Source organism: Cebidichthys violaceus, unplaced genomic scaffold, assembly GCF_023349555.1.
Source record: "Cebidichthys violaceus isolate CVI_PGR_0920_01 unplaced genomic scaffold, fCebVio1.0.p SCAF_15, whole genome shotgun sequence".
Lineage (NCBI taxonomy): Eukaryota > Metazoa > Chordata > Actinopteri > Perciformes > Stichaeidae > Cebidichthys > Cebidichthys violaceus.
In genome coordinates this window covers 8,853,970-8,875,910 of record NW_027176318.1, presented here as the reverse complement: position 1 = coordinate 8,875,910, position 21,941 = coordinate 8,853,970, and the positions used below count along the sequence as shown (strand labels likewise).

Sequence of the window (21,941 nt, the reverse complement as noted above, 5' to 3'; positions counted from 1 at the left end):
GTCAGGAACCTGGGAAGTTGGAAAAATGAGTGCCCTGTTGCCAGAGAAGTTCTGAAGCTGATATATTGTTCTGGAGAGGGCTTGTTCTGTTTTCAAAAGGCCACATAAAAACCTCGACAGTGCTCCCTCTTTCTGCGCTCACTCCCCCAAAGCAGAAAGAAACATGAGATCCAGGGAGGAGAGCACCCCAGCCATCTTTTTGTCCCGTGTTAACCCTGTTGTCACGTCACATCTTCACAATTCTTTTAAAACGTTATCTTATTGCAGATTTTCCTCTTCTCCTTTTTCCCCCCTTTTTTTTTCTTCTTCTGTCAACTACTCTCTAACTTCTTCTCATCCTTTGGCTTTCGTTTCTTCTAAATTCTTTTAATTTTCCTTCTAGCCACATCAAAACTCTGGACAGGGATCACTGGAATATTCCCGCATAGCTCGTGGAGAGCACCTGTGTGTGCATGAGCGCTGGCAGCCTATGCAGTCTTATTTGTTAATGCGGTGTGATGTGTACATGGATTCTTGAGTAACTACAGAGGAAATGTATTCGGATCCTCTCACCAAATCTCTTCCTCACTCTCTCTCCAGATTTCACATCCTCCTCCACATCAGAGGCATTGATAAAAGAGGCAGTGTGTGTGTGCCCGTCAGTGGACGAGCTGCAGCCTGACATCACGTTAATTCTTCTGAAGGTTCACTTCTCGTGAAACAGTGTAGCAACTGAGAACGTTGCACAGCTAAATAAACTTCTCTGTGAGGAAATCTATTTGATTTCTGCATACCTCTCAGTCATGTGTGCACGCCGCCACATTACAGTGATCGGAATTCCGACAGTGGATGGTGTGTGTGTGTGTGTGTGTGTGTGTATTCAGGCCTGAGATGAGCGCCGGAGGCCGGCTGAGCTAAAAGTTAGCGGGTAACGGCTGCAGGGCTCCCCAGGGGAGCGAGCCTTCGCTGACATGGGAAGCCATAAATAAGGGCCCAGGGCGCAGCGCCATGTCATGCGTCATTTGGGCCGGAGAGGCCTGCTTTATCCCTCTTCCCATCGCCGAGCTGCTGAGCATGGCACCTCCTAGGGCGTAATACAAAACATATGGGCAAAAGGGCGAGGAGCAGAAGCACCTCAGCATACCAAACTCCTGCCTTGTCAGCAAAGCTTCTCGGAGGAAAAGCAGATACAGCCGAAGACGGCCTCTATGATAACACCGCGCTCATACGCCACAGTCAAACCTTGTCAAGAGACAGATTGTTGAGCTCGGTTCTTTTTTGATGTTTGTAACGTCACGTGACGATTATAGGATAGCATTATTTACTATAGGGTTGAACTGGGAACACTATTTAGTATTTATAACCAGTATATAAGCAATGAAGAGTTAACAGTCCTTATTAGTTTATAACATTACTTGTTGTTTAAACAGGTAATGCTTACAACACAATATAAGAGTTGTGATCTGCCTTAAATACTTTAAAAAGCATATATAACAATTTGAAATGATTTGTACATTTTGTATTAAGAGCCCAAAACGTATTAAAACACATTCTTATTACTGACAATTCATAAATTTAGAAAATATTCAAAACAATGTCAGGATAGTATAAACAAAGAGAGGGAGTGGTTTACGAGTAGATCTTCCTTTTGAAGGCCGATACCAGTGAGCTGTATGTATGTACTCAGTGAAGCAATAGGTCAGGAATGAGTAGACAGTGGCGAAATCAGGGCGACACTTTCCCTTTTCATCAAGAATAGCAACGATGACACATTTTCATCATCTCACAACTCCCTCGTTCAAAGGAATCTGCCACCCACAGAAACTTAAATACTGCTAATTCCAAGGCACCTGATGAATCAGTGACTGCATGAGATGAGATACGGGGCATGAAGAAAGCATTGGTGATGGGACTACTGCCTGTGAAGATATTGGGTAAGAAGAGAACAACCGCCTCAAGGCCAGTGACTCACCAACACGACTGCTGACTGAGAGACACAACCTGAATGAGGAGAAACTATTCCTTTATGACTCATCCTACGAACCACAACTATTTCATTCACAACTCATGCTCAGCCTGTATAGATGACATAAACAGAAACCATGTCACTTCGATGACATTACTGTGTCTATAAGTCATGGAAAAGATTGAAGATGCTTCCCACATAGGGGTGATCAAAGACATCATCAAAGGTTCACCTCCTGGGCTAACAGTAAAGTCATGGTGGGAGATTTGGGAAACATCCATCTGACTGTCCTCTATGGTTAATGTCTGCTTCCTTGAAGTTTCCCCAGTGACTTCCAAGGCAGCGTTACATCACCTAATCTCCACCTGCAGAGATCCTCGTTTCTATGCCAGAGGGAGAAGCTTCTATAATCCTGAACAATTGGACTCGAGTTGCTTTAGGGGAGGCACAGAAAGCGGTGGGAAGAAAAGCCAGCCTTCAGGCACTCGCTCTCTTATCAGGCGGAGAGATAGTCATCGGTCCCGAGGGTCGTTCCATTTCTCTCTTTTCTGCTCTTCTCTTTCTCCTAATCTCCCTTTTCTTTCCACTTTTCTCTCCATGTCAAAGATCGACGACACGATCCTTTTAGCTGCTCTTTTCCTGCCAATTTCCATTGTCCTGAACTCAAAGTGACAAACTCATACGGTTTGCTTGGTGATGGAGTGCACAGCAGAGTTAAAGTGGGCAGCGGTACAAGCAGAGGTTGGGTGAGGGATGACAATGCGATGGTTGCTGCCTGGCCGCTACACAACCACAGGCAACTACGTTGTCCGTCTACAGCATGGAAGCATGGGCAGCCCACTCCAGAGCTCGGATCTCAATCACTTCCCCCCTATTTGCATAGATAATAAACTTAGTAAAGATCAAGCAGTGGGCCGTATCGATCACTAGTGAGGATATCAGCATGGATATCAAAGAGCATTTTTGGCTGTTATCAGCACTTCCTTTTTAAATTGGAATCCAATCATTCCTTCATCATTTTCTTCAGGGTAAGTGATGGAAGCTAAAATACTGTCTGTATTAAAAATGGTCCTAACAAATGAAGAGACAGATCTGATGAGTCATCAGAGCAGCAACTTCACATTACAGAGCAGATTTTAAAGCCTCTGATGCCCTCATACTGACAACCGTTGCTGGTTGTCTTGAGCTCAGAACCTCCGTTTGAGATATGCTTGAAACGAAACATGTTGTCCGAACATAATGTCGGAATTACTTTACTACATCGGAAAGGTAAAGGTATACAGGTGTGGAAAGGGAAAAAAAGGAGGAACGTGGGGATGTAGTATATGGAAGGGTTAAGATAAAGGGTTAGGGGCTAAGTGTCTTACTGTGACAGCCGCCAGCTGCATGCAATAATCCCCAACTCTCCATCAAGAGCCCTTTATATTTCCTTGTCAGACACAGCAGTGTGTATGAGAGAGAGTATGGCCGATGGACAAGGACTCCAGTAACAAGAGAGGACCCGCAGTCAGACAGCGTTTTACACCTTTTTTCCTCTTGTCTCTTCCTCCTTGTAGCTCCCTGAGCTCCTTTTCGGCGTTGACTTTTAATCACCTCGTACACACAAGGGACACGCCAGTAAAACCTGTTACTGTGTCTTATAATTTGCTATGGATCCCCACAAGGCCCGTGACTGGTTCTCATTACCCAGCATGCTCGCTGGGCCTATAAGATATGGATGGACATTCTGTCTTGTACCTAAATCCCCCAAAAATACCGAGCGGGTCTTCAAGTCTGTGCGTCAGTGGCGTGTCCCTTGGGGTCGTCAGAGGGGTCGATTAAGACCCATTACGCCTAAGGGAGCCCTTGAAGTGTTATGAAAAACTCTACTATGTTTCTATGGCAACTGGCGGTGTGTACTATGAAGACAGATTATGTTTAAGGCATGTTTACTGAAAACAATAAATTCCAGCATGCTTACATCAAGAGGCTGGGTAAGGCTCCTCCAACCAGGCTGGTTGTCTGATGAAAAGGTCCAGGAGGCCACACTTAACTAGGCAAAGATGGAACGCGATGGGGAAAAAAAAAAAAAACGTAACGTAATGCACACTGAAAACATGTGTCTTTTTTAAAAATGTTAGCATAATGCCATTACCGAGTTCGTTAAAAGCCGGCAGGCCTGTCACAAAGTGTTAAAAAACAAAACAGGAACAAAGCCATGTCCTGATTCAGTCTGTGAACACAAAATGGTTGACGTGATGAGCAGACAAAGCACTAATACATGATCTTCTCCAAAGCAAAGGAAATGAAATGGTGTAGCTTCCTTCGAGTGTCCAAATTGTTTTAAAAGATGTGGCAATGTCAGCCCCGTACACTCTCAGAATGATGCGCGCATTGCACCAGTTCCCTGCCGGGAACAGTACAGAGGCTATAACCCATTATTAGGCCGTGATGCAGTGATTTGATCCACAAAAGGAGAGCGAGTGTTCAAACCTCTGTGGGCAAGGTTTTTTTTACGAGCCACCTCACACATTTTAACAGCACGGCAAACAGACAGTAAACACCGGGAAGGCGGTGCGCTTTAACGCGTGATTAAGACACAGCTAATTAGATCGCGGACAGTAAAACTGTGAAAAGAATCGTAAAAAAAAAAAAAAAAAAAAAGAGGGAGCGTAGACGGGGCCGGGCGAGGGATCAGGTACAACAAGCAGACGTTTAAGTCCGGACACCACAGGCCACTGACAAATGACCGAGCTAGGGTTTCTCATTTCTGCTGCCTTCTCTGCGGTGAAAATGTAAATAGCAGACTTTCTAATGGTAAAAAAAAACACAAGCCCCCCCCCCCCCCCCCCCACCCCGTCCTCCACCATCCATCCATTCCTCCATTCTTCTCCTCCCTCTCCTCTTATGCAGTGGTTGGTCCCATGAAACAGGGGTCAGGGGACTAATGGAGGACCTCGTGGCCTTGTGTGCCTCTGGAAACAACCCCCCGCTCCCTGCTCTCTTATAAATCAAGCAGGCTTCATTGAGAGTGGCAGAGTCCTCTGATGTCCCAGCCATGTCTCATTTCAAAGTCCTCCTGAAGGCTCACACGGTTCCACGTTTACTCACTGGGCACAGGGGAGATGTGCATGTGGGGGCGAGTGCGAGACTCGAAAGAAAGACGGACGGCAAAACAAGAGTGTCGAGAAAGAGAATGTGTTCGGGTTAAAAGAGACGGAGAGGGAAATTAGGAATAGAGGAGATGTCCCGGAGGACAACGGGGGCCTCTAGAACAAATGTTTATTTAGTAACTATGCTGCATTAGAGCGCTTACTTGAAAGCATGTACAATAAATCACACCATATTGGGAAAGTCATTACACCATCACGCCAACACAATGGGCACATGTGAAAGTCATGTAAAATGCCCTCCTCTGTTGCACATGTTCAGCTTACAAAGCATCTATAGACTGCAATCAAAACATAATTTCCCTCCCTTCATGGTAAATTGAGGTGTGCGTTCTATACAAGGATAAATGATGGCTGAGATAATGCCGTTCTGTGGTTTCCCTTTGCATTCATAACATTGCCAGATGAGTTACATATGGATTTAAAAATGAATGTTTTCCCCGAGTACAGGTTTTGTTTCAGTCTTTCAACACACATCATCCAAATGACGCCGAGAGCATTTAATCAAAACCATGAACACATATAGACACTCTTGAAGCACATAAAGGGAAAAGAAAAGAAAAAAGACAGGTCCAAGCAATCAGTATAATTTTGAAAAAAATGACAAAGGTTCGTCAGTTAGAGTATATTGGGAATCCTTAAATGGAACCTTGAGGGACACCTTAATCAATTATCATTGTGTTGAACTCAATAGAATTGGTCCCTCAGTGCCTACATTGGCACTTTTTGCAGATGTGTCATTTCTGGGAGTATCTTCAAATCCCTAAACTCTGTACAACCTAAGCTAAAAGGTTATGTCAGTCAATACACCATAATAATATATAAGAGGTATTGAAATTGTGTCATAAATAATACAAAATATACAAAAATCAGATGTGTTTTCATCAAATTTGAATAAATAAACACAAAACATTTATCTTATTCTGAATGTAGAAACATGAACAAAATATTTCTGTGTGTAAATGAGCAAAAAAAAATAGTTTCCAGGAAACCAGTGGAAACGTCAGGAAGTCACTGGTTGCAGCACATAACTCCCCGTAAAAACCTGAACATGTCTTTTTACATTTTGGTAATCCTTCACAAAGGGCCTAACTAACAGTTAGATACATTCAACGTAAACCGTGCAGCTGAGAGTACAATATAGTACAATTTGTCCCATCACTAGATCGTATTCCAGATAAGTGCTCGCTGAATCATTGCAGGCCTCTGAGCCTGTGATAGCTGTCATATGCAACAGGAGAGCGAGCAGGACTGCCTTTTGCTCAGCTAGCTGGGACATGAAAAAGGAGAGTCGATCTTCCTTAAAAAAGAAAAAAAAAAGAAATGCTCCTCATCTCTTGTTTCACTTGCCGCTGCACTTTCTTCCTCTCACATTTAGGTAGTGACAGTGTGGTTTGTTTAATCTTTCCTTATCTCCTTCCAACGCAAAGGGTTGGGCTGAAATTTGCATGTAAAACAGAACACAAGCTGTCACTTGTGACTTTATTTACAGAGGAGATTTGGAAGATCATGAAGATACTGTTATGAGGTGGGCAGAGACACAGACACACACACACACACACACACACACACACACACACACACACACACACACACACACACACACACACACACACACACACACTGTTTACTTAAACCACAGGAGTGTGTGACACCTTAGTTGTAACTGGTGTTAACCCCCGACGTGGCTGTTGTTTTGAGTGTTTCAAAATGTCTGCTGTTTGAGGCCTGAAAATGCGTTAACATCCAGATGAGAGGAAGGTGGTTGTGGTGTAGGTGGGGGGGGGGCAGTTAGGGGTGTGTGTGTGTGTGTGTGCGTGTGTGTGTGTGTGGGGTGGGGGGGCTCAGACAGACAGAAAAACATTCCCCAGTCGCTACGCTCATCTCCATAACTCAGTACGCAGCCACAGAGCACTGATCCCAACGTGGGACATTAACGACCCGGCTCCCACCGCTGGAAGCGTCGTTACCTGCCGGTGAACAGTATGGGTCATTTAGGGCCCAATTTGTGACTGCCGTGAAAGAAGGGCTCCTCTTTTTTTTTTTGAAAGGCTCATCTTTTTGCCTCATGGTTGCAGTTAAGGTTAAATAAATCACTTGTAGTAACTCTCTATCAGGCAGGAGGAGGCCTCGTCTACGGACCCGTCAGTGAAATCTGAGTTGAAGGCTTGTAATTTCTGAAATTATAAACTAAAGACCATAATCATATTGTGAATCAAAAACAACTTTTACAAACAAATAGCCTCTAAGCATCTGAGAGATTGGATTTCATTAAGTCAGGGAAGCAACGAAAGAGTATAATTACAACCAACAATACAGGTCATTGTGCAGTGTGTGTGTGTGTGTGTGTGTGTGTGTGTGTGTGTGTGTGTGTGTGTGTGTGTGGGGTTGTTTTTATGCCTGTGAGGTATCCCTGCAATTACTGTCAGTGTGTGATTTGCTTTTGGAGCACTCTATGATGATTCACTCTTAGAGGCTTTTAACCACAAGACGTGTGTCACATATCAAGTTAAAGGGCTTTTTAAAATCCAGATCTTTTCCCTAAGAGAGAGTTGCACAATCGATGTTTGACGCATTGTGCAGCTTTAAAAGTTGGACAAGACTTAAAGCATCTGTGTCCTACGACGGTGTCCTACGGAGCTGTGGAATAGGGGACCAAGCAGCTTGACACACATCGCCATATCAAAAACGGAGCATTTCCTAAACGCTCATAAAGAGGAATATTCATTAAGGCTCACTTTTATATCTTTGCAGCAAAACCTCTCAAATTGTTCAGCCTTAACATTCCTCGACTGCAGTAAAGTTGCTATATTAGGACAATAAAATACAATAGGAAACAGGGAAACTGTTTGCATAATGCCGATTATGAAACAAAGATGAAATGTCAACCTTTGCGGAGTGGAAAGCTAACTGCGTCGGCGTTAGAAAAGGTGTTTTCTCCACAGGTGACATATCTCACATGTTGTCACTGGGAGATGTCACAGGAAAATGATGAAACATCCGGCCCTTATCTTGGGGACCTTTTCAGCGCGGCGAACTATCACTCAGTATCAAATGACATTAAGATAATGAGCCAAAAGACGCTACAAAAGAGCGGGGAGGTAGCGAATTAGCAGCCCGGCTCACTTATGCCTCGCACGGGGGGTGATGAGTGAAGAGAGGTGCGATTAGTAGAGAGACCTTTATCAGAGCCAAATTTGTGTGTGTGGGAAATCACACACAGAGCCTAACAGCACCGAAGGGTGCAAGGCCACTGCTAAAACATCTTGGTCCTCTTAGCATGGAGGTGATAATGAAGGTAACACCTTTGGGCTGCCTCAGAGCCATCACCCTGGTCTGACAGGACCCAGAGAACAACAGGGAGGGAGGACAATGCATTTGTATACATAGAAATATATAGATATAAATTATACTTCCTGTTATCCTTTCTATTTCTTTTAGGACTTTTGTTTAGGGCACGACAGAAGTTATCATCCGTTATCTTCCACTTGTGGGTGAACACGGTTTCTTGTGAGAGCGACCTGCTTAATCATCCTTCAAAGTGGGTTCATTTCTTTAATGAGTCACCAATAAGGTTAAAGAGTGGAGATTACGCAGCACGGTACTCAAAGCAGTAGTAAGCAGTGGGAGGTCTTGTAGGCCTAAAGGCACTGACACACTAAGTCCAGTCAGCCAATGTGGGCCATCGGTGGAGCGTTTGTGGTCCTAGGTTCTGCGGCGTTTACGGACTATTTGGCCCTTATCTGAGTCTTTTCGGCCGTTGGCTGCCGGCTTTGCGGTGTGTTCAAGTGCAACTTTTTGGCCAAGACAAAAAGCCACACTCGGTCTTTGTTGCTGCTAGTTCTTTGATGTCTGTTCGGTGCGTCTGGACCTTAAAGAGTAAAGTGAAGCATTTATCCGTACTACAAGTGTTGAGTCACACTGCTCATGCAGCACGATGCTGTCCTCACTGTTTCTACACAGTGAGAACAGTTCCCTTTTTAAAACGGATGACGGCACGCTCTGGGGATTAGCCTCAATACTAAAAAGATGAGGAAAGAGATGTTGCTATTGAATATTTTAAATGTCAAATTCCATTGCTTTGGGCACCACAAACCAAATTCTATTCATCTCTATTGCATTGGGATCAAGGCAGAAACCTCAACGGTGGAGATCTCAAAACTTAAGCAGATAAAATGATCTGCATGGAGAGACACTGTAGTACTGAAAGTTAATTATTTAGGAATTTGATTGAACCGACCCTTTACCTGGTGCAAAAACCATTTGAGGTTAATCTCAAAGCCAATGTTGATATTCTACTGTTAGTTTTTTTTTTTTTTTTTTTTGTAATTGATGCTTACAGTTTTTTAAGATTGAAGATTTTCTTAATTTTCTCCATTTTGTATAATTGTAAATTAAATATCCTAGTGTCTCTGACACAAAAGACTTTGAGCCACTTTTGGACACTAATAATATGATGATAATTATTTTAGCATTTTAGAGACAGAATGATTAATTTATTAAGTAGACTGTGTAATCAATAATGTCATGAATGAACACTGGAAATATAGGGAGTTTGTTGGTGAGGTTGTGACTGTGACGGTCGCACCATAATGGGAAAATATGGTTTAGATATGAGAAGAAAGACCTCAACAACGTAAAATTGTCTCCTTCACAGTGTTTATTCAACTGATGATTGTCTGCATGTTTTACATTGTGCTGCTGCAGTTAATCTCACGGCTTTAACTTTAGAATTTAACTCAATCGTGTTGAAAACGATATGAAAATGTGTCAAGGTCCGACGTAGTAAGTGATCCGAGTGCTTATTCAGACACAAGACTAACGTTAAATTGACATCGCATTAACGTCAACGATCGCATGTCTGAAAAGGGCCATGATGCAGTGTTATAAAATAGTACAACCCTGTGACTCCTAGTTTTGCTTTCCTTTCAGATCATGTCAAAAGTAAATAAGGCTAAGAGTGTTACCGCACGTGTGTGTGTGTGTGTGTGTGTGTGTTCAGTTCCACACCATGTCAACCCTTAATAGCCATGCTGATGTTCCAAGGGGCCACTTGGACCTATCAACAAGTCCCCTAATGGGCAAGTTCATGTGCATTCTCTCCACACTGGACGCTGCTTCCCCTGGTGCGCAAAAAAAAAGAAAAAAAAAAAAGATAGTCACATCTATCTCCCATTTTCTCATTCCCTGTCCTCATCAATCTCGTGTATCCCAACTCAATCAATTTCTCTCCAGTTCCTCTTCTCCAGTGCCCCCCCCCTCTCCCTCTTTCTCTCTCGTTGCCTCTCTGGATCGTTTACCACCTCTCCCTCCTCCTTTATCATTCTTTCACTGCTCCTCTCCTCTCTCGTCACACTCTAATCTCCTGCTCTGAAAGGTGTTTCCTGAGGAGGGCACGCGGGAAGACAGACGGGAGTGATGGATCGCCCCGTGGATGCTTCACTTTGTCCTCTCCGGGGGCGGAAACAGGGTGGGTTTGGGTAAGGGGAGCAGCAGGGTCGGGTGGGTCTGACAGAGGGAGTGCTGGGTGAGGTGGTGTTGGGGAGGGAAGCAAGGTACAAGTGCCTTTGAAAGGTGGTGTTGAGGGGGAGCGGGAGAGGTCTCTGTGGCTGGTGGACCCCTGGTTCTATATGATGTGAGCTAATTATAGTGAAGATTGAGGGCTCTGCAAATATGTGCCTCCATGGACGCAACAGATGAACGCTCCTGCAGGCCCAAGTTTAGGATCATTACGCTTTACTGTGACTTTGCTATCGTCCAGTATTTACCATGTTTTTTCAAGCTTTTGGTATGTAACGTTTTGACCCACATAAGTGGGAGTTCAGAGGAAAACCTAAAAACTACGGACGTACATCTACGAATGAACTCAAACAAGCCTTAGGTTTGAGCTTCTAGTTGTCTCAATGAAGCCTGTGTCCTTATTGAACTAAATGAAATGCTGACACAGCAGTAGGTTTAAACATCACAAAAGGAAGGTCTTCAGTGGAGTCACAAACGTCTGCTCCATATTCATTGAAAACTTTCAGGCCACGTCAATGCAGATGAGGTCCCACTCCCCCCTGGTTTTCTCCCCCACACGGTGATTTAGGATACGTCCAGGTGCTGCGTTTGGCTTCACAACACTGGCACATAAAAAGGAGACAGCCAAGACGGATAAGAAGGGAGGAGAGGCTGTCCGACAGCTGCCTGGTTGGGTAACACTCCTGCAGGACCCCCTGAGAGGAAGCCCAGCCTGGGGTAACGTCTGCGCCCCCCAGTCGGGAAGGAAGACTTCAAACACGAGGCCTGTGCAACCTCCACCCCTCTGCAGCTCCCTCTCCTGCTGTTCCCCTGAGCTCCACGGGGGATCCCTGAAGACCATCCCAGCAGTCACCACGCCATGAATCAGCCATGTCTGTCTTCTTGCTGCCATTCTTTTTTTTGTGTCATTTAGATCTATTTACAACAAGACAAACGAATGAAGGCAGGAATGTGTGCAACATATAAATGGTTGTATTCCTCGCCACTGGTCCTCATTATCACTCCCCTATGGCCCCGTTCCTTCATCCTTTGTGTCCTCATCGTAACTCTGCTGGCAGCCAAAATCCACATACCAGGGTACAAGGTCAGATGCCCAATTAATTTCAGCAGAGCTGTCCAGTGTTGTGTTCCTGTAGGGGGGTTGTGTAACCTGAAGGCATGGCGCAGTGCGAGTGTTTGTGAATCTAGCCATCATAAGATGATGAGAGCAAGCATGTGACCAAATGGTGTTTTGGTAAAGTGATGTCAGCCGTGTGAAAGAGCTTTTCACAAGGGGGAATCACAGGACTATCTCAGTGGAGTCTGTTCATAGACAGAACATGGGAAACTTGAACTTTGCTTAGCGAGACTAGGAACTACAAAGATAAGAGGGAACAACTATCATTTACGAGCACACCAGAGACACACCGAAGAGCAGACCTGGTGCAATTCACAATTTAAAAAAAAAGAAAAAAAGTAGGCTCTCATTACCTGAAAGCATGTCTAAAACACATTTTAATCCCGATACACTATGTTCAACGTGTCACATCAAATCAGCCAAAATGTGTTCTTGCTGGTAAAAAAACAAAAAAACAAGCAGACACAGCTGAAAATGTGGGAGACAGGGCCCCTGGGACCCGAGGTGGCTCAGCTGAGGACAATATTGCACGCAAAGCTACCACACACACACACACACACACACACACACACACACACACACACACACACAGAGTCTGGTGGCAGACAACAGTCACCCTGTCATCTTCGATTGCGGGCCGCTCATGTTGGACCAGCGACACCTTCCACACAGCTCAGTGGGCCTCGGCCCCCCTGGTGTCCCGCTGCCGCCACAGAGAGGACTGCCAAGAGAGTTACTTCAGCTCCGCAGAACAAACACAGAAATAAGTCTGTCTAAAAAGCATCTAGCGCTATCGAAATACACGTCTAAATATATCCCACTGCCATGGCCTTACATGTGTCCTTGTAACTGGCAGATATCGATTGAGCGAGTGCGGATTTAACTGAGCGAAACTGATACGGCCTTGAGAGAGTTTGTGCAGCGAGCGAAGCTGGACGTTTGTAACTCATTTGTTGTTAGTTCGAAGACGCCTCAAACAAGAGGTTACCTAAAAATAAACCAGCTACATATGGGAACTGAGAACACGAGACAAGCTTTATATAAAACATTCAAAAAGCAGGCTTACAAATTGTTTGCACCGTGTTTTTATTTGTTCAAAAAGCTGCCAACGCTGTATTTTATTAATCAAACATACTGTGACCTAAAGCTGAAACTATCAACAACATACTTTCGAGGCAAACTGTAGAACATGTTGACAAACATCTTTGGCTCCAGGAGAGCTTCAGCTAGCGTAGCAGCCCGCGGGCTCACATGTGTTTGGCAGATGGCACCGAATGGATGGCACATAAGGTCAGAAAGAGCACTCAGCTGTATATCTCTCACACATACAGGCCCTCCAGGAATGTCTGCACAAGGCCAAGGATTATGGCACCACGGTGTGTGTGTCTCTGTGCAGCCGCTTCTGTGTGTGTGTGTGTTTGCACTTGCTGATAAAGAGCAGGCCGACGTAAGAATTACGCCGACACCACCTCTGCTCTCAATCAGTAGTGTTTACCGTTCAACAGAAAGCTACGCGGCGGTTTTACTCTCAGATCACCAACTCTGTAGCTTCACCATCTGATCCAGTATGTTAAAGTTACACGCCTCCATTTATGTCCAGACTCACCGGTAATGTTATTTAACACGGCGCTAACTGGGAACCTAAGTGTTTTATAGCCAAGACATGTCTTCAGTTTTACTGGTGCAACCCTATTTAGTGAATCACTGGTTTGAAACTAGCAAGGAGTTACTGGGAACTATTATTAATTCATACCTAACATTTCTAATTCTACTAGATTATTTATTTAAATTACCTTATTAGAAACACAGGGAGAGAGAAGGGTTACGACGTGGATGTTGCGGTTATGTAGCATGCACCCTAATGACGAGGCTACTGGCGGCCCCACATACATGTGATAATGGATGTGCGAACAGCTAGTGCCACCCATCCAGGGAACGAGAAAGAGAGGGGAGCACCCGAGGGGGTGAACGTTGAGTTTAAACCAAAACAACAAAGTTTGCGCCGTAATTTGAAGAATGTCCCTTGAACCATTATTTACAGTCAACACGCTGACCGTTGTTACCACTGCTGCTGTTCAACAGTTAACTGATTAACTGATCGGATTACATCTCTTCTTTACTCTGTAACAATAAGTGACAGGTTGTGGCACCGTGTGTGTGTGTTCTTTCCTTAAGTAATTGTTCTAAACTCTTTTCACATGGAGGCTAACCAAGTGTGCTGATCAATAGCGAAGACTCTTTTTGTATCTACAGCCCACCGTGTTTTTGTCACACCTCCGATGCCTAAAAACAAAGACTAAACAGCTGGTAGAGACTCGCTTGTGTCGCCAAATAAAGACGAAACCACAACAAAACACAAAAGCACTGTAAGAATAATGTCTCCTTCATTCATCATGGGCAGAGAGGTGTGAAGAGGATTTCCTTTGGCTGTTGATCTTTATCAATCGCTCTGGTCTACCTGACATAAACCTCTATGACGGCGCAGATAACGCAGCAGGAAAATCCCACAGAGGTGTACAATGAAACACACTGGAGTCCCCACGCATTACTGTCCATGTGTGTACAGCTTTGCCACACAACGCCCTGCTCCATCTCATCAGATTTACAGAGTCTAATTACACAGATAAAAGTGCAAGGTGCGCGTCCGTGTGTATGGGTGCCAAGGCCAACATGTGGAGTGAGAATCACGTGGATCTCCCGTGAACTATTAATTGGCAACTCACGAGACACGACAGATCCGATCCGATCAGAGGAAAACCCACACAATAAAATGACAGGTAGCTCTACGTGCCTTATTAATACGTCAACAACAGGCCCATCCTCGCAGCCGCGTCCATGCAGCATCACGGCAAAGTCGACCAAACGTGCGACGCCTTCAGGCCTACTTTGTTCGTCAAGTGTTGGGGTTTTGGGGGGCTGCTGAGGGTGACCCCTTTATTGTTAGTTGCTCCCTTTGTGGTCGTACTCCTCACTGTACTGAGGAGAGTAAAAGAAAGGCCATCTCCAACAGTCGGTCATGCCCCAGTGCTCCTGGCAACAACAGGTCCCGAGGACGCAGACCTGCCTGGCCTATATTGGCTTGGCTCTCAGCTAGTGGTGGCGGCGCTAGCCCCCTGTCAGCTGTCCCATTCAGGGCTGGGCCCGGGCTCTTTATTAAAGCTTTGAAGCCTGTTGAATAAAGGGGCGTCCTATGTTTAGGTGATAGAATGTAAGCAACTGGTTTTCTGCTTGGGCAACACAAGACAAAGAGCTTCCTTCTGAATATGGGGAGAACGTGAGAGAGAGAGAGAGAGAGAGAGAGAGAGAGAGAGAGAGAGAGAGAGAGAGAGAGAGAGAGAGAGAGAGAGGAAACTAGAGAGGGAGGGAGAGAGAAAGATGGGTACGCCACAAGTTTTTTTAAGGATACGGATTACTTTGATGGATTGAAAATCAGAGAGAACTGGCGGCAGACGCTTGTCAAGGAGAAATGCAATAAGTGGTAATTATCACAGGTGGTTCTGACGCCCTGGTGATTAATAATAAAGCCGCAGAGCCGAGGCTTGTCAGTTAATTAAGAGGATGAGACAACGACGCAACATACCCTAAACACCACATGCTACACTTCACTGAACAAGGATAAGCAGAACTTAAACAGTAGAGCCCGTCTGTGACAACCCAATGACGGCCGATTGTAGACGTATGGGAATCGTTGTTTACTGTACTAAGGCTGGGAACAAGAAACGACAGCGCAGTACACTGCGGTAATAAATGGTTTATAGACGCCACTTTAATTTGACAGTTACTTTTCTCAATTCAGTTTTATGCGTTTTAATTTTCTAGTTATTACTCAAAATAATATAAAGTCCATTAATTTGTCTTTTTTTAAATAATATACTTGTGTACCGACCGGTAATAATACAGTTTATTATTCAACTGTTAAGTATCTTTTCCCTGATATATCTTTGTTACAAAAGGTTTTTTTATTGTATGTATTTGTGTAAGACAAATAAATGGTATCGGACAATCAGCAGTTCTTCATTCTTCAAATTTTTTCCACATAAGTTGCTATTTATCGAAGCATCAAGATTGGTCCCACATAAAGTAATTGCGTGCATAGATATATTAACCCGAAACTGTATAAAGTGTGTGCAACCAGCTTCATGCAAAAGCCAATCAAATTGCTGATACCTTTATAATGTGGTGATTTTCAGGCACTGCTATGACCAATTTATAGAGTAATACCCACTTTGATCTATTTCTGATATCTATGGCCCCATTATCTACAGTAGTGCATTAAACAGGTGTGACACTCACCCTCCCTTCACATGCCTAACAGTACACACACACACACACACACACACACACACACACACACACACACACACACACACACACACACACACACACACACACACACACACACACACCTGGTCATGGCTGGCTTGGAGGGTGCTCCCGGTGCCGTGGAAAGTCATTTGCACAGGGGAGAGGGTCAGATAGGTCACAAAATCCTTGCCACTCTGCGCATCACTGTACTGCACCTGGAAGAGAGGAGCAAAGGTGGAACAACACCGAGTTAACCCGAAAGCAAATACAGGAAGAGATCAATCAAAAGCACAAAAAGGCAAGAGAACTGAGGTTTTCGGCGGGATGCAGTCTTGTGTTTTTGGAAGTGGTTGGCTTGAGAGTAAATCTTGCATGTCTAATTGCCACCACAGAGCATTTGTGGACAATTACTCCACACCATACAGAGATGGCAATAGAGGGGAATGAATGTAAGGGTGTGTATGTGTATGATTGGGGGGGACATCAGAGGGGGTAGTGATGACTTCACTGGCGACCCCTCATCATTGAGAGGTTAACTCTGCAGGCATTCCTAAATGCTGTGCAATCAGAAGTGTTATGACATGATGCTCCTCTGGGACAGTCTGCTCCTGAGATCCAAGGGCTTCGGTAAAATTGCCTGCTTGTCTGCCCTACTTCTCACTGGCTCTCACTCTGTGCACATGCATGTATTTGCATGTGTATGTATGTGTGTGTGTGTGTGTGTGTGTGTGTGTCTGTGTCCATGTATGTGAGTGCATGTGTTTGCCTGGCCTACTTATGCCCAGGACAGCTGCAGGCATCTTAATAAATGGCAAAAAATAACCATGAGAACTGAAAGGAGAGAAATATCTGACTGACGCAGAGAGACAAAAAGGACGGAAGGAGGGAGAGCGAGGACATTACCGGTTCAAAATGCTCTTACACACTTCAAAGAGCAAACGGAAGACGTAAGCTAAGGTATAGAAGCAATGTAGCGCTGAACATGACACAGCTCCCAGCTACTTCTGTAATGGACTGCACTTCAATCATCTCAGACAAGTCAAGCGTATAAAGAAAGGGTTTCTGAGCCATACGTGGAATTTGTTACACCCAAAATAAACAAAAGAAATACCATAACTTGATGCATGAATCCATTTTACATACTTTTTTAGATCAATGTATCATTTCTATAACAGCTAATATTACAGAAAAATGTGTTGAAGACATTTCAATGTTGAAACGTATCTGTTGAATTTATCTATAGTGGGGGTGTTGGTTTGACTCTGTGTATTTTTGTTTGCTGAGGAGTTTTAAGTTATTACCTTCTTCTAAGCAACAACATATGTACGTGATATGTGTCTGTGTGTATTGTCCTTTGAGCATATTTACTTTCCTCACTGGATCAAGCCTACAGTACCCTACAATGTGTTGGCAATACGCGCTGAATCTGTACATACGCACATGCACCCACGGCCATACAAGCAGCTATATATGGTCTGTGACTGAAAGATTCCAGAGCAAGTTGTGTGTGTCTCTCTGTGAGTTATGTACATGTATGGAAAAGTGTGTATGTATGTGTGTGTGTGTGTGTGTGTGTGTGTGTGTGTGTGTGTGTGTGTGTGTGTGCGCGCGCTCCAGCCAACCAGACACAAGCATGCACGTCTGTCCATTAAGACACAGAGCCATCATAGCATGCGCAAACGCACAGAGATATGAACACATGTGATGTTCTGTACGGTACGCGAAAAGACACACACTTAGTGACGTGCATGTGCACACACAGACACACACCTGCTGGTGAGGAGATGGGCCCACAGTGATAAATTGTGGAATGCTATCTGTTATGTGTATGAATGATGAATGTAGTAAAGTTAGCCGTGGAAAAAGCCTTCTCTGACAAGTTAATCTCCAATAAATTCTCCAGACTTCAACATTAAGGAGAGAAAGAAAGAAAGAGAGAGATGAGCGGAAAAAAAACCACAGAGGAGGGGGACTTCTTAAGAGTAAGAATATCATTGTTTGGTAACAAGAATCCGAAGTTTCAGAAGTTTGAAAATGAGTACATGCGATGAAAACACTGCTTCTTTCATAATCTCCTTCAGACTGTGTTTGTGTTTGAAGAGATATTAACCTGTGTGTGTGTGTGCGTGTGTGTAATTGTCCGGAGCGCTGGTTCATTTGGGCAGTATGAAGGCCTGTGGTGGGGAGCCCGTGATGTATGGTGTAATCATGCTGTCCGATCAGCAGGCACTTCGCTCGGTTCATCTATTGCGAGCTGTCAGGCCTCCAGCCGAAGGTGAGGCCCTTTGATGGCGCTGGAGGAAACAGACGCTCTCTCCCAGTCTCTCATTGTAAAGAGATATAGGCCTGGATATATCCAATTTCTAACAATTTCCAACTTCGCCCATTGTCTGTGAGTGTATATGCACACAAATGTGTATGTTCAGTTGATGGAAACTACCAATTACTATACGTATCTTTGACCATGAGGGGGCAAAGGTCAGGATGTCCCTCACACAAGTTAAAGTTTGTGTAACCAAATAAATACCCACGAAAGTTCTCCTTTGGTTGGTTGTGATGATATTTATTATTAAATAAATTAAGTAGTTGAATCATTTCATGACCTAACAATGAGAAATATGTGTTTTTAAAGATTTACGAGTACAATGATTTATGTCAGTAAGGCTGTCCAAAACCAAAGAAATTCTGACACTCGTAGGATTTTGACGACGAATCGATTACTTGATTTAGTGACTCCACAAAGAGTACAATGTAATGTACAATGAGTCAATGTTTGATGTGTTCAGGGTGGGAAATCAAAAGGGGGGAGAACCGTGTCTAGAGTAAACAAACTATCTAACCAAGAGAATTCCTACTGCTGGTTAATGATCTTTGCTGTATTTTAAATATCTACCAACCGTTGCACATTCTGTTCATTCATCGTCATTGGCATTAACCCTTGAAGCTATCTATGGAGAGAGGATGTTTTTTTTTTTTTTTATTTACTCTTGAGGTTTCCTCCACTTGTTAGGCTTGGAAAGGACAACAGATCTCAACAACTACTGGATGGATTACCATGAAATCTGGTACACATGGTTCCGAGACAAAGTATCCTAAAGAATTTGGTGATCCCTTGACTTTCCCTCCAGTGCCATCTCCAGGTCAAAATTTGAATTTGTCCAATATTTTGTGTCATGAACAAATGCCTGCAAAACATCTCATAACACTGTGGCGCATCAGTACAGACTCACACATCCCTAGCAGAGGGTCGTAGACTCTTAGACTTGTGTCCTTATGTGCTTAAGTAACTTTTGCTTTTACTTTGGGGATTTCCCAGCAACTCTGACCTGCAGGTAGGAAAGAAAGTTGCCTGATGTGCCAGCATCAAAAGAACATTATGGCATTATCTCATTTGCGATGATTTGGCGGAAACTGAAATAACGAGCCTCTTAAAAAACAAAACTGTCTATTCTCCCAGCCAGGATGTCTGTTCTGAGTGCATGTTTGTATGCATCTGTGAATGCATGCATTCTAAAACAGGCCTAACTAATCATCCCAGGTCCCAACTCAGAAAACGGCCTCTAATCCACTTCCTTCAGAGACAAAGAAGCCGGAGAGTTACGCAAGGCCTGCGATTGATCGATGGCACTAACGTGGAACGACCTTTGACATCTGGCTCCTAAAGCTGGATGGCTCCTCTTCAAATGCTCCTCGAACAAAAAAACGAACACATGCACAAACTAAAAAGGAAATCACAGTCATAGTGTGCATGCGGCCATGTCTAAATCAATGTTAAGCGCACAAATATGCATGTGCACACCCACAAACAGGAAACCGAACAGACGTGTAGCAAACACACAGACACATGCACGCATAAGTCCATATCATTAGGACTGTGTTACAAAACACTGTCAAGGTAACTGCAAAAACAAACACTTATTATGCGTGTTGTCATAAACCTGCAGTTAAAACCACAGAACACAAGTACTGACTGCAGGACTAAGAGCTCGATTCCAGACGAAGCTGAGTGAAGGCTGCGGAGAATCAAAGAGCACGGAAATAACTTTGACTTTACGATAATAAACAAGCGCTCTCAGCTGAGGAACGCCGCCATTGTCGGTGAGAAGCAATTAGGGGTCCAAGTCGAGCCACTTCAGTGGGGACATCAGGGGTCAAGAGTGTTTAAAGAACGCTGTTAATATACGTTTCAGCGCTCCTAATGGCAGACGGGGTAAGGACAAACAAAGCTGCCACTCTAAAAAAAAACTTTGAGAGCCCTTTGCTTGAATCGCAGCGAGAAGCCTTAAGACAACGAGATGAAGTGAGTTTGAAGGATGTCACTTCACTATCGAGAACTTCACGGAACAGATTCTCTAGAGAAATAAGTGTTAAAAACAAAAGCGCAGAATGACCAAAAAAAACCCCATTTCTACTACTACTACTTTTAGCAACCCTAGCTTAGCTTAGCTTAGCATAAAGAATGGAAACAGTGGGAGACAGCTAGCCTGGGTTTGTTCAAAGAACAATTAAAAAATCCTCCTACCAGCAGCTCTTAATTAGCGCGTTACTAATTAGCATGTTATAGCTTGTTTGTTTAATCTGTACAAAAATGAAGGGTAAAAATAATTATTTGTGGTCATTTCTCTGCTGGGCGCAGTGATTTCTAGTGAGTTTCTATGTTTCTGTGAGGCTGCTAAGCTTGTTATCTCTGGACAGAGCAGCGACTATTGTGCAGATAATGAAGAACACTGTTTAGAATTTTTTTTAAAGCGCCAGGTTAACACGCCCCGATCTCCGCATGCTGGCACACAGACGCTAGCACTGCCTAGTGTCGAGAATTAAATGTAATATGATCAATTCTATCAAAATACAGAGAACAAAAAGCACGTTAAAAAAAAAAAAGAAAAGAAAAAAAGATTATGCTGCATATTCAAATTTGCAATATGCTGTGCTGGCACTTGAGGGTATTTGATTTAAAGGTTTGCAAATGGGCTTGATTGTGGTGTAAAAACATCATCACTACGTTTTTTTTGCCAAACACACACAGACACACGCACCGACACGCACACAGGGCCACCATGTAAGCAGAGAGACTGTGCGCCGAGCCAGCGCAGCATTAACGGTCTGATTTATACCACAGACAAAACTTGTTTTCGAAGATCGCTCTTCACACAAATATGCCGCGGAGCACAGCTGGAAGCCATCACCCTGCCGCAGAAATCAAACATGGTGGGATTAGCCATCCCGAAATGTATTTTCTAACACAAATCCCAGAGTAAACAGAGAGCAGAGGAATGAGACGATGACAAAGAGGTTGGAAACAAACTGTTAGGAGTCTTTGAACGTTTGTACCAGATCAGCCGTTTGATGTTGATACAGAGAGAAGAGAGTCAGCAATGGAGATCAGGAGAGGGAGGGAGGAAAAAGGGAGCGTAGTAAGTGCCGGGCAGGGTACAAGGTGTAGTCGCCACCATTTGAAGTGGTTTCTTCGACACAGCCAAAGAAGGAAGCGGAGAGAGGGAAGAGCAAACAACGTGAAAGTGTGAGAAATCCTGGGAACTGCACTGAATGGATATCAACACCAGCCACCCGCCAAGGATAGTGTTTTCATTAACACAGGATTTCCAACATGGAAGTTCTGATTCCAGCACGGCCCTCCCGTCTCTCCAAATCCATCTCCCGACTAAAGCCCGTCCTGGCTAGATAGCATCACTCAGCTGATCGCTATCTCTGTGGTGTTATTGAGTTTGGGATTTAGCAGGTGGACAGAACCGATAGGTACAGTAGATCCCGTCAAACCCTTCCAGACACAACATGGAATGTTATAGTACAGTGTGTGAATACTTGATCGCCATATGCAGGAGGATATTAACAATTTTCTGAAATGGTCCAATATCCTGCGTCACTAAGAGTTAACGTCCGACCC

At 44.1% G+C, this 21,941-nt stretch overlaps 1 protein-coding gene across 1 annotated transcript in view; it reads right to left on the bottom strand.

Moving 5' to 3' along the window:
* The window catches only part of stau2 (staufen double-stranded RNA binding protein 2), a 74,120-nt gene that overhangs the window by 8,353 nt on the left and 43,826 nt on the right, over window positions 1-21,941 (bottom strand). The window contains exon 13 of the mRNA XM_068709846.1: window positions 16,138-16,251. Within this exon, the coding sequence (XP_068565947.1) occupies window positions 16,138-16,251 (114 nt within the window). The remainder of the gene's footprint in view (window positions 1-16,137; window positions 16,252-21,941) is intronic.